This window comes from Phalaenopsis equestris, unplaced genomic scaffold (assembly GCF_001263595.1).
Source record: "Phalaenopsis equestris unplaced genomic scaffold, ASM126359v1 Scaffold000053, whole genome shotgun sequence".
NCBI lineage: Eukaryota > Viridiplantae > Streptophyta > Magnoliopsida > Asparagales > Orchidaceae > Phalaenopsis > Phalaenopsis equestris.
In genome coordinates, this window is record NW_018164495.1 from 1,355,830 (window position 1) to 1,368,902 (window position 13,073).

A 13,073-nucleotide genomic window follows, 5' to 3' on the forward strand; every position below is an offset into this window, starting at 1 on the left:
TAAATATTTCATATTTTTTTAAGTTATAGTAATATTTTTTATCTCATGTCACAAATTTGATTAATATATTACTTTTTTCTTTTTTAAAAGGAATAGTCAAAGGCTATTATATGAGCCTCCAGTTTTAATATGCCTAACAATTCTCGAGTATCACCCTTCTTAAGACTTATGTTGTCAGAGGAGGATTAGAACCCCCGACCTGAGGGGTCTTACACCAATGATGTCAACCAACAGAGGCACTGTTGTTAAATGTGTAAATGTATAAAATTTATGTGGTATATATGCAAATGCCCCTAATTCAAACTTGAAATTTATAAAGGTTTACTTAAGTGGGTACATCCTCTCCTAAATTCCCATTAATAAATATGTTGTTTTGCAGATTTATAATGTGTGAACCTAAATTTTGATATTGAAATCCGCACAAGCAAAATGTTAGATACAAAAAGCGACAAATCAAAGGGATGGCCTACCAACATTTAATAAAGATTGTTACCTATAATCTCTATTAAATTTCCATTTTAAAATAGCCTCCAAGTGGACTCCTTCCATGTTGGCAAACTCTCCTGCACCAGGAACCTAGACTCGCATATCCTGATTGCCACATCATGCCTGAGCTCTTTGACCCAACATGGCTTCCGCCCCCAACTTCATTTGGTGGTCGTAAGCAGTGTTCCACTTCAAGCGGGCACTTACGCCTTCATATATACAGCAATTCGCTGCAAGGATTCCAAGCAACTCAAAAAGTTTAGGCCTTCCTGAACAGAAGCATAACGAACCAAAAGTGAGAACCAGAGGAAGGTCATGGAAAGGAGCGGATCTGAGCTGGACCTGCCAGGATTTCGGTTCCATCCGACGGAGGAGGAGTTGCTCGAGTTTTACCTCCGGCGAGCCACCGCCGGCAAGAAGCTCAACTTCGACATTATTGGAACTCTCAATCTTTACTTGTATGATCCATGGGATCTCCCTGGTATGTCTTCGACGCTCTGTTCTGACGTTGTTTCTTGTTTGCACTAATTTGATTCGTTGGAGGGTTGATCATATGATTGTGGTTTGGTCAATGTCTGCAGCTTTGGCTAAGATGGGGGAGAGAGAGTGGTATTTTTTTGTGCCGAGAGACCGCCGGCAGGCCAACGGCGGGCGGCCAAATCGGACAACGGAGCGCGGTTTCTGGAAGGCCACCGGTTCAGACCGGCCGATTCGTAGCGCCGCCAATCCCCGGCGTCTCATTGGCCTCAAGAAAACTCTGGTGTATTACCGCGGCCGCGCTCCTCACGGCAACAAGACGGATTGGGTCATGAATGAGTACCGGCTCCCTGATGTTCTCCCAACCTCTTTCTCCGTACCTCAGCCTCCCAAGGTACGAATTTTGCTCTTTATAATTACACTATACTTCATGTCACAACAAACTATTATTGAGCGAGTTTCATCATTATATTTATAAAGATGTCTTTTTTGCAACAGGAAGATATTGTTCTATGCAAGATCTATAGAAAGGCAACGTCGCTGAAGGAGCTAGAGCAAAGAGCGGCATTGGAGGAAAGCAGAACCAGTGCATCGGCAACCTCCGCCGACCAAGACAACATGCACAAGTTTTCATATGACAATAATGAAGTGATCATGGAGATGAAGGCGGAGTTTGACGTGCCGCCGGTTGAGTTTAATAAAGAGGCGGCAGAGGTTTCTTCGGCGGCAAACATACCAACCACTGTGCCTTTGTTGGAGCCATCAGCAGCTGTCGAATGCCCTCCAGTTACACAAGAACCAACTGCCAGTCGTCCGCCACCGAGCCCGGCGGCTAAGGTCCCATCAGGCCGGCAGCTGCCGATCCTGCCCGCAATTCAAGTTCCCAACCACAGCTTTGACCTGGTGCAGGACTCTTTTCTAAGTCAACTGCGGAGTCCATGGCTTGACCAGTGGTCGCCTTTATATGCAAGTTTGCTAAACTTTTGAACTCTGAAACGCGGAGGAAGTCTAGGTGACAGGCGACTTTCTGTACACGTATATGTGCATATTTACTTCGTAGGTGGCCGTTCGATCTACCAAAACTTGTGTGGATTTGTTCATATGTGTGCAGTGGGGAGGTGATGTAAAACTGAGTTTCTGAACAGAAGACGATGCGTTCTCTTTTATGGGATTGGTTGCTTTCATGGAGGTGTTTCATTGGATGGTTATGGGCTTTGTTTTGTTATTTTTAGTTTATTTTGTTTCTACTTGCATCTTTGTATGTGCGCCTATTGTGTACGATATCTTTATTATTTTATCTAAATAAAAAATGTTCATAGTTTTCCTATTTTAAAGAGTTTATTAATTTCTTTCTGATTGTATTGATACTTCATAGCACAATAAGGTTATCATATAATGGCTAGGAATTTATTGCCAAAAGTTAATAATTTTTTTGTGTATTTGGGGTGTAGATCTACAAGGGATAAATAGGGGTGTTGGAAGAGCTTGTCATTCGTGAAAAATAATCTTTGTTTGACACAATCTTGAAGCAAACGAAGTGAGCATTAATAGTTTCAGCTCAATTTTAAAAACAAAAAACTGAATACGAATGAATCTTTATTCGATCATGTTTAGCTTCATTAAGCTTGAATTAATTAAATAATTAAATAATTAAATAAATAGTATTTATTATCATTCTTTTATATTGGCTTTTTGTGTTATAGTTAAAATAATATTAAATTTATTACTTTTTAAATCATGCAAATTAAATACGAGCTGAGTATTAGCTGAAATGAAAAAAAAAAAAGATTCCCATTAAGTCAAACAAGAACATTTTATTTACAAGTCATTTCCAACCAAAGAAAAAAAAATCGAAGAAACTAAACACAAATAAGGACTTGCTAAAGTTTGGGTCGTTTATACCCCGACAGTCAACCTTTTCTCAAGTAGTTTGAGGCCATATTCCCCATCTCTAATAATTTGAGTGAAAAAAATTACTTTAATCTCTCTTTAATATTAAAACATTAGATTCATTTTCATACGTCATTTGAATGGAGGGAATATTCTGTGCACTGCAGGGCATGTAAATTGTGTGCGCTGTCCAATAAGATATTTAAAAAAAAATAAAAATGATGCACACTGACATATACTTTTTGTAAAGTGAGTGTTTTTATTGGTTCATCACACGTAGAAATGAGTGTGGTGAACGTACGCAATAATTTTTTCCATTTGAATGTGAAATATTAATCAATATTCATTTGATATAGGTTGTCACTTCTGAAAAACTGACCCCAAATTTTATGAAATTTAGTAACAAAATGAAAATATGACAACAATAATAAAAAGTAAAAGCCAAAAATTAGCTCCTAACAGAGTAACAGACATCCTACTGCCCGTTTGGGGCAGCTTATTTTGCTGCGGCGACGTTTTCAAAACGCCACGGCACGCCGCCGTGGTATTTGTTTAATGTGTTCAGCCATGCATTTTGAAAACTCTCGTAATCGCGTCTTATATTTTGTTCCACGGATCGGACACGGGGGAGGCCCTGCGTTCGGCGTTTGTTAGAGCTCGAATTCCTCCCGTGCCCCTGCGGTTTCTCCTTCGTGATCTCCTCTCCCTCGCGCTTTCCCTCGCGATCTCCTTTCCCGATCTTCTCTTTTGTAATCTTCTGGTGAGATCTATATGCCGTTGATCTTCTCTGTTTGGTTTTTATGTGGCTCGATTCTTTAATGCTAAGGTTTTTATGCGTTTTTTTTTATTTTTTTTAGGGTTATGTTGCGAATGGATTTTTTTTTTTAAGCTTTGTTCCAACTGTTGGAGTGAAATGGATCTGAGGGTTTTTTTTTATGCTTTCGAAATGGATCTTATGGTTTTGTTGAAGCAATGTGCCTGTTACTGTTGGAACCGTTGGAATGTTTAGGGGGAACTCTTGAAAATTTTTTTTTAGCCCTTACGTTTTGATTTTTTGGGTATTTTAGGTTCATGTTACTGTTGGAATTTTTCCAACTGCTTCTAACTGTTGGTATGTGAAGGAAGGTGCGGGCCTGTTATGTTGTTTGCTGGGTTGCATCTTTGATTCGTTATACTGTATAAACTGTTATGTGAGATTATAGCCATGGTTCCCTGTCACTGTTTCAATGCATTCCCTGTTAGTCTCGTTTGGTGTATCAAAGCAAAGGGTCCCTGTTAAAATTGTTTAGCTGCACCATTTATATTGATAAGCTCTTGTTATAACCTGGAAATATTTGCTTGGTCTTTTCGATCTTTTCGTGTTCTTGGCAATAGTGGCAAAGGTCATATTATTGAGGAGACAATGTTTACTTTCTGTTTTATATCAGACTAGTTTTATATCTGGCAATAGTGGCAATAGTTGAGGAGGTAATGTTTACTTTCTGTTTTATATCAGGCAATAGAGGCAATACTTAAATTATGACAATGACAATGGTTTCAATGTTTAGTTGCACCAATGGTTATAGCATATGCAATAGTGGCAATGTTTACTTTCTGTTAAATATGGGGAATTGCTCATTAAGAACTTGAATATTACACATGCCAGTTGTTTAGCTGAATGTATGCACCTTTAGTGGGACATAATTGGGTTATCTTCACTATCTTTGCAAGACCATTGCTATGTATTTGAATAAAGGAGATGCAACTATTGCTATGTTATATAAAGAGGAGATGTATCAAATGTAGATGTCTATCGAGAACCTTTGCTATGTATTTGAAAAGAATAGCTATGTAACCTTACACAATTTCATAATAAAACATATTCAGTGTCTTACTGTGGTTGTAGGTCTTTGACCGAACCACATAATTTCTATGTGTCATTTTTTTTTCTTCTGTGAGCAAAGTTTTTATCTTTATTCTCTGACATTTAGCTATTACCTCAGTTGGATTTGTTATGGATGTATGCTCAATTTGTCGATGTACGTTAACCTTTTAAAATATATCTATGTGTTTCTTCATATAGTACCTCAGTGTCTAAGACAAGTGAAGGTGGTCCATCAGCGATGTGGGATAAGGAGGTTACAATTATTTTTTGCAAACACTGCATCACCGAGATTGAGATCGGGAATAGGCCGACCACCTATTTCAACAAGGAAAGTTGGCATAACATATCAAAGAGGTTTAAAGAATTAACTGGAGGAGACTATGACAGACTAAAGTTTAAAAATAAATGGGATCATTTGAAGGAGTGAAAAATTTGGAAGGAGCTGAAACATGGATTCACAGGTTTGGGGTGATATCCAACCAAACGGACAATTGATGCTCCTAAGGAATGGTGGGCCGAGAAATTAGAGGTAAAATCGCCATTATGTTTTTAATACTTATAAATTTTTTTATTTAAACAAATATCTTCCATGACCCTAAATATTTATCGTAATTTTTTAGGCAATGCCGAAGGCAAAAAAATTCAAGCAGTGCGAAATTAACCCTGATCTTGAGGATAAACTTTATATTATGTTCAAGGGGGTAATGACAACTGGAAAGACTGCATTTAGGCCGTGTGAAACAGGGTTTGCAGGAATACCCGATGATTTGCCACCAGATCCGATATCAATTGACGAAGAAATACACAACATTAACTAGAAGGAGATGAGGGAATCAAGCTCACAGCTGAAGAGGCCAAAGCTAGGAAGAAGAAAGAAAATTAATGACACTTTTCTCAAAACTTCATTTGACAGACTCATAGATAGTTTTGGAGCACCACCGCATGCTCCACTACCTGACAACACCATCTTCGAATGTTTTCGCACTTTGAAAAACATCCCTGAAGTTGTATTTGATAAGCGCTTTCATGCAATATGTATGAAAAAACTCGAGGATCCAACACATTGGCTCATATTTATGGCGATGGAACTAGAGTTCCGAGTCGAGTATTTACGTGTTATTGTTAATGAATGATTCATTAGAACTCATCTGTTATTTGGATATGTTTTTCTTTTTTAATTGATTGTTTTTTTCTTTTTTCATCATGTTTGTTATTTGAATGCAAATTAGCAAAGCTTTTATTTTATTTATAATGTAATTTTACTAGCTGAGTGTTGTCATTATTTAATTCTTTCGCTATATTGGTTATTAATTGATGAAATAACCGAGATCTTTCTTTCTTTAGGATGGATCCACAACATGAACGTCGTAAGAGAATGACATTGGCTGCAGCTATTGTCATATTGCTATTGGAGTGTTACCGAACAAGCAGAAATCGTATACCCCGAAATCACATTTTTTTTTGGTTTTTTCCGCAGTTAAACAAACATGACTTCTAGAATATCAGTTACAGACAGGTCTTTTGTGTTTTTTGTGGTCTATCGGCTCCGTTGTTCACGTCACATCAGTCTAAAAGCTTTGGGAGGCAGTTCTACGGTTGTGCCAAGGGTGTTTCTGCTCGTTGCGGCTTCTTTCGGTAGACTGACAGTCCCTCATATTACACTGCCAGCAGTCATGTGAATCTGATGTTTTATCAGGTTGACAGTGCAGATGAGGACAGACGTAGCCAGAGTCTGAAATTAAATATTTTAATATTTTTCATTGTAGTTGTATTTGTATTTGTATTTTTTTAATTTCTCCTGGTACTCATGAAAGTGTGAGGACTGTATGTCATCTTTTATAACTGATCTATGATGATCGTATGCTTCTGTTCTACCAATAAACTATTCTGAATAAGCTGCCCCAAACGGTATTATCAGACGGGGGCAGAAATGTCATTTAACCACCAATAAGCTAATCTGAATAAGCTGCCCCAAAAACAAGAAAGATTATTCAAAATAATCATCAGCTACGCCATACAAACCCTTAATCTTATATAGAGGATGCAAAAGGCCATCTAACCCCGGCTCAAGACACATGAACCAAAGAGTGCTTGCCATATTTTTTATCTATTAACGAAAAACCTCAAAATAATTACAGAGTTTACTAACACTAACAGAAGCTAATTAGCTTAGGGTGTACGCAATAACGCTTGGCTGTTGGATTTAAATCACTAGAGGTAAAAAAAGAAGGATTTGACAGCTTGTAAAGGGTGTTGCACCAATGATTCACTTAAAAATTGTTAGCAACTCTTAAAAAATTGTTGCAATATCGCTGCGATGGTGGTGTTACTGTGAGAAAAGTATTAGGTTGCACTCACTCTGAACCCTTATGTCTATAATCTACTTGAGTTTTAAGGACTCCTGAACTGTATAAACAATCTTTCATTCATCTATAAATTACCATCATTTGGTGCTAAACCTTCTTCAAAGTTCGCTGGCTTTCACCAAAATTAAATGAAAAATTTTTTACCTGCGGATTCCACATATATGGATAGAAGCTGAGATTAACGGAGGGAAAAAAATAAAAAAAAAATAAAAAGACCTCTGCTACATCACAGCCGCTGTACGTATGTGCCGAATCCGCACATAAAAATTTCTCAATTAAATGGCATGTAATTAATTTTAATATAAATAATTTGACCTAATTAATATAAATAAGCTAAGTAACTAGTACCCATTTAAGTTTTATATCTTCAAAAGACCATAAGCCATCTATTCAATATCTGCTTATTATCCATAGTTATAGTTTATCTGGACTGGCTTGCCCAAACAAAATAGAAAAATGTTGGTAACCAGTAATACCAAAGGATTATAGTAGCTATTTCATACTGTTTTTTGTTTTCTTACAATGCTCACTCAACCCATAGTATGAAGCATTTATTTTTTTTCATTCTCACTATTTCGGTTGTCCTCTCTCATAAATAAATAAATAAATAAAGTTCTGTTAACTCTCCTACATTTAGTTAAATTCATGCCAACATTGGGTTTTTAGCAACACCACCCAAATAAGGCATTGTAAGTATTAATTTTGGAACATTATATGGCACACCATTCCCATTAAACTCAACGAGAGGCTATGTGCTAGGTGGTAAATTCTGAGTATTAACATATGGAGTAAGACCTCTACCTCTCACTGAGGCACCAAATCATCTAAATGTATAATTACAAAATAATGACAAAATTTGTTAGTAATTTAGAAACTTTAATAAATAAAATATTAATAAAGGAAATATATAATTCAAAAGGAAACATATGTATCAATGGGTCTGATTCCATCATCCAAATGAAAAGCAAACTCATGGAATGATTACGGTTTTGGATCCTTGGTGTTGCTGTAATCATGCTACTAAGAGTCAGGATGAACATGAGTAGAAGGGGCTTCAAGCACTCTATTATCGTCCTCTCTGTGCTAGATGACCTGCCTCCGATATTATTTCTTTTAAGCTTTCCTTAGTAAACATTCTCCTATCATGTCTGTAAACATACAGATTGATTAGTAAAATTTAAGTATTTATATTGGTATGCGCATTCAACAGAGGCATGTCTGCAAGAAATAAGTAGGAACACATTAGTGTTGTAATATTACAATATTGCATGAACAAATTAGATTACGTGTATTTCTTGTTCATATGAGCGTGCAATCAAAATTTTAAATAATCATGTCCATGAGTCTCTATTTGTAGTGTTGATATAATAAAAAATATCTCCTGGTTCAACTTTCACAACTAACTTTTAATTTAATGCAATGATCTATGCTTGCTCTGGCTCGGATTGGGTCCATGTTAGTGTCATTGTGTTCTTCTTATTAAGCTGATTAGTTTAGCTGTAAGTTTGTTGAAATCAGAGTTTTGAAATATTTTTAATCAAATTTGAATTTTTTTTTGCTCAAAAAATTATCTCGAGATTTGTGTCAAGCCTTGAGATCTTAGTTCTTATTATCATCATAATTTTTTATGGATAGGTGGTCATGGGTGGGAAAAGATAATGTAACCTGAAAGCTTAATGAATATCCCAAAATACATCTTAGAAGGGTAAGTTGTAAACATAACCAAATTTCTTAGAAAAAAAATGACAATAATAAAATATATAGTAGGTGCTACGTATTAGTCGCGAGTAAGGAGATACACGCATAATCAAAAAATTTTTAAATACGTGGCTAGTTTTGTTTGTAATTTTAAGCGACGAAGATTACGTACCCATCTTCAATTCACCGTACATCTTACTAAAATTTAGCAAACATGTAATATATACAGAAAGATACACGTATAGACGTTCATGTTGGTGCGAAAGATATATATATATATTCTCATATATATATATATATCTGTGTGTGTGTGTGTGTGCGCGCGCGCGCTGTTGTTGTTGCGAGATCTAGATATACAACAGCCAGTTGATATGGTATATATATAAATCAAACAGGAGAACGATCGATGAAGTGAAAAATAGAACGAGAAAAATCACACAAGAAAAGAACAACACAGCGAAACACACAGATTTACGTGGTTCGACAAATTGCCTACGTCCACGGAGTTGCAAAGGATTTTACAACTTGAGGAATTTACACCAGTCTATCACCTCGACTTAAAAGAGGAATCTCTCACTCTTCGTTGCTCTCTCTTCTTATCTCTCTATTCTTCTCTCTCTATATTGAGATACACCGAAGAAACTCTACACCGAGATACACAGAAGAAGACAAACTCAGAAGAGAAATAAACCCAATTTCTTTTCTGCCACAAGCCACCAAGAAGAAGCTTAGGGAGAGCAATATTATTCTTCTTCTTTCTTCTTCCATTTGCCGCAAGGAACTGCTCCTCATTGCACTCCTCTTCCTCTGCCTCGAGGAAACCTTCCTCTACCTCGAGGAAACCGAAGAAGAACTCAAAGAGTGACTACTAAACCCAATGAGAGCCATCTAAAGCTTTTATCATGAACAGGAGGGAGCGAAGGGATGCTTCACTTCACAAAAGAGGAAGGTGGGAGTGGTTCTTTGTGAAGAGGTGTGACTCTCCAAAGCAAAGTAACCGCCCAAGCATAGTGGATCGGGCTCCACCGTTTCTAACAATTCTCCCACTTGGAGACCGGTACATAGGCTGCAACATCTGCTTCCTCAAACTGATATCCTCCATTGGTAGTGTCACTTTTTTCTTCAACATGTATCCTCCACCTTGAATCTTCCACCTCTACAACTCAAAGCCTCTGTCTTCACTCCAGAAGACCAACTGAAGCTATGCACAACTTCAATTTTTCAAGAGTAACACCCTTAGTTAATATATCAATATACTCCACATAGCTTTGCACCTCCAAGCTATTTATTAGGTCACTCTTGTCTCTTCTTAAAACTCTCACTGCATAGGCAACATCCCGCCTCTTCTGAAAGCCTTTTTCAACAAGTCTAGCCTTGTACCTCTTACTGACATTACACATAGTTTTCACCTGGTACACCAACTTATTGTGCAATGCCTTCTTCCCTTGTGAAAGTTCTGCCAGCTCTCACTTGCTCGAACTTTCATCTTGCAAAATTTCTTCATAGCTTTGTGGTTCTTCAACAACTGTCTGTGGAACAATAGGAATGGGTGCCCCGAACCCACTTTCCTCTTCACTTCCATCACTGCCCTGCACTGTGGCCTCTGGTAGATTTACTACCACATTCAAAGCCTCTGAATCCAATATCAAGTCTTCAACAAAACTATGAACTGCCAACAATAGTGCATCCTGTGATTCTTCATATATCGCATTTGCGTTATCATTCTACATCTTCTTAGAATTCTAGCAATTCTTCTTTATGTGGTCAGTCTTGCCACAATTCCAACAAGTTGTTTACTTACTAAACATTGATTTTGATCTCTCTATACTTAAGATCTTGTCATGTCATCTCCCTCTGAAATCAACATTCAGTGCTAAACTCGAACCTGAGACCTCGCTAAAACCTTTCTTGCGAACTTCCCCAGCCAAAATTAAATCACGAATATCTTTGTATTTCAGTTTAGATTTATCTGCAACACTGCTAACTGCTATCCTCATCGCTTTCCAACTATCTGACAATGACACCAACAAGATCAGTGCACACATCTCATCATCAAAATAAATTTTCACAGACAACAATTGATTTGTGATAGTATTGAAAATATTCAGGTGTTGAGCAACAGAAACACCTTCCGTCATCTTCAAATTGAATAACTTCTTCATCAAGTGCACCTTGTTATTCACCGATGGCTTTTCATACATACCTGATAAGACTGTCTTGAGATATGCAGTTGTCCTTTCCTTGACAACGAAGTGTGCAACGAACCTCGATAGGGCCAATCGAATAACCCCTAGAATTTGTTGATCCAACAAACTCCATTCAGCCTCATCCATCATTTCAGGTATTTTTCCCAATAACGAAAGATGAAGTTTCTTCCCATAAAGAAAATTCTCTGTCTGTATTCTCCAATAACCAAAATCCGGGCATCAAACTTCTCAATTCCTGAAATCTTCACTTCATCTGCAACCATCATTCTTTGTTAGATCTGAATCCATGCTCTGTTACCAGTTTTTGTTGTTGTGAGATCTAGATATACACCAGCCAGTTGATGTGGTATATATATAAATCAAAAAGGAGAGCGATCGATGAAGTAGCGATCGATGAAGGATCGATGAAGTGAAAAATAGAACGAGAAAAATCACACCAGAAAAGAACAACACAGCTGAACACACATATCCACGGAGTTGCAAAAGATTTGATTGCTTGAGAAATTTACACAAGTCGATCACCTCGAGTTACAAGAGAAATCTCTCACTCTTTATTGCTCTCTCTCTTCTTATCTCTCTATATCGAGATACACCGAAGAAACTCTACACCGAGATACACCAAAGAAGACAAACTTACAAGAGAGATAAACCCAATTTCTTTTCTGCCACATTTCTGCCACAAGCCACCAAACCAAGAAGAAGCCTAGGGAGAACAATCTTCTTCTTTTTCTTTCTTCCTTCTGCCACAAGGAATTGCTCCTCCCTGCACTCCTCTTCCTCTGCTCCGAGGAAACCTTCCTCTATCCCGAGGAAACTGAAGAAGAACTCAAAGCGTGACTACTAAACCCAAGGAGAGCCATCTGAAGCTTTTATCATGAACATGAGGGAGCGAAGAGATGCTTCATTTCACGAAAAAGAGGAAGACGAGAGTGATTATTTGTGAAGAGGTGTGACTCTCCAAAGCAAAGTAATCGCCCAAGCATAGTGGACCGGGCTCCACCATCTCTAACACATGCACCTAAACCGTGGACACGAATTTTAAAGTTTAGTCAAATTTCAATAATGTGCTCAAGTTATAAGTATTTTATTTTTTGAAACCTGTCTTCATTTGAACCATTAGAATATCTGAATTAGGGTCAATTGGGCCTCAAACTTTCTAGCTCGTCCTTTGCTTTGAACAAGTAAATGATTCATAATATCATTTTAGAAATATGTGTGTTTTCTTTTTTATTTTCTTTCTCTTATCATATATATGTTTTTATTCTTAAATAGAAAATTTATAAAATTAGGAAATCCACCAATGGAAAACAAATTTCATTCTAAATGAAAATTGAAGTTCAGTATTATATTCATCCTAAGAATTTCTTTAAGAAGTTTTAATATTAAAAAGAAAGAAGCATTAAGAAATAAAATAAAATAAAGATGATAAATCTTAGTACAATAAAAAATTATTAGTACAATATTAGTACTATTTTAGAATATACTTTATACTATAAATAGTCTTCCTAGTACTAGTAAGAGTACTAGAACACTTTTACTATTTCTTACTATAAATCTATATAGATTAGATACTCTAATTTTGACTCTACTTTACTAGAATATACTAAATATATCGAGCATAGAAATAGAATCTCTAAGATTCAATTAATAAATATATATAATATTAAATGAAAATAGGATATATAGAATATTTATTCTATAATTATTAATTTAGATATGGTTAGATATAGATAATATATATTTTTTTCAATAATTTCTAAGATAATCTATCTATTAGAATCTTATCTAATTTCTAATAATTAAGAATGACAATGAAAATTACTCTTCTCGTTTCAATAAAAAAATTTATTTGTCTGATCAAAAGAAGTAGTGGCCCGGCCAATACTTATACTTAACCAGGTCGGGGAAATGAAGTTTTGCTTTTGTACAAAATAAAAGAAGCAATGTATTCTTTCTATTTGAAAAGTCTTTTTTGAATCATTGAAGTAAAATCAAAATTGTTATCATTCTTGACTTCACATGTTAAATCACATGATAACTTTCCAATTTGGAATGGGAAGAGATGGCAATTTGATTATTATATAT

At 36.3% G+C, this 13,073-nt stretch overlaps 1 protein-coding gene across 1 annotated transcript; it reads left to right on the plus strand.

Moving 5' to 3' along the window:
• The first annotated feature begins 421 nt into the window (after positions 1-421).
• LOC110019183 (protein FEZ-like) lies at positions 422-2,224 on the plus strand. Its single transcript, XM_020716766.1, has 3 exons — positions 422-967; positions 1,068-1,357; positions 1,462-2,224. Exons 1-3 carry the CDS (start codon positions 802-804, stop codon positions 1,948-1,950), a joined length of 945 nt encoding a protein of 314 aa, XP_020572425.1. The 5' UTR covers positions 422-801; the 3' UTR covers positions 1,951-2,224.
• Positions 2,225-13,073: the final 10,849 nt, after the last annotated feature.

What these genes read in the sequence shown, in the direction of transcription:
- LOC110019183 (XM_020716766.1), top strand. Translation starts at nt 802, where the DNA reads ATGGAAAGGAGCGGATCTGAGCTGGACCTGCCAGGATTTCGGTTCCAT. An exon ending in TGATCCATGGGATCTCCCTG is followed by an intron (nt 968 to 1,067) that starts GTATGTCTTCGA and finishes CAATGTCTGCAG; the next exon opens with CTTTGGCTAAGATGGGGGAG. An exon ending in CCGTACCTCAGCCTCCCAAG is followed by an intron (nt 1,358 to 1,461) that starts GTACGAATTTTG and finishes TTTTTGCAACAG; the next exon opens with GAAGATATTGTTCTATGCAA.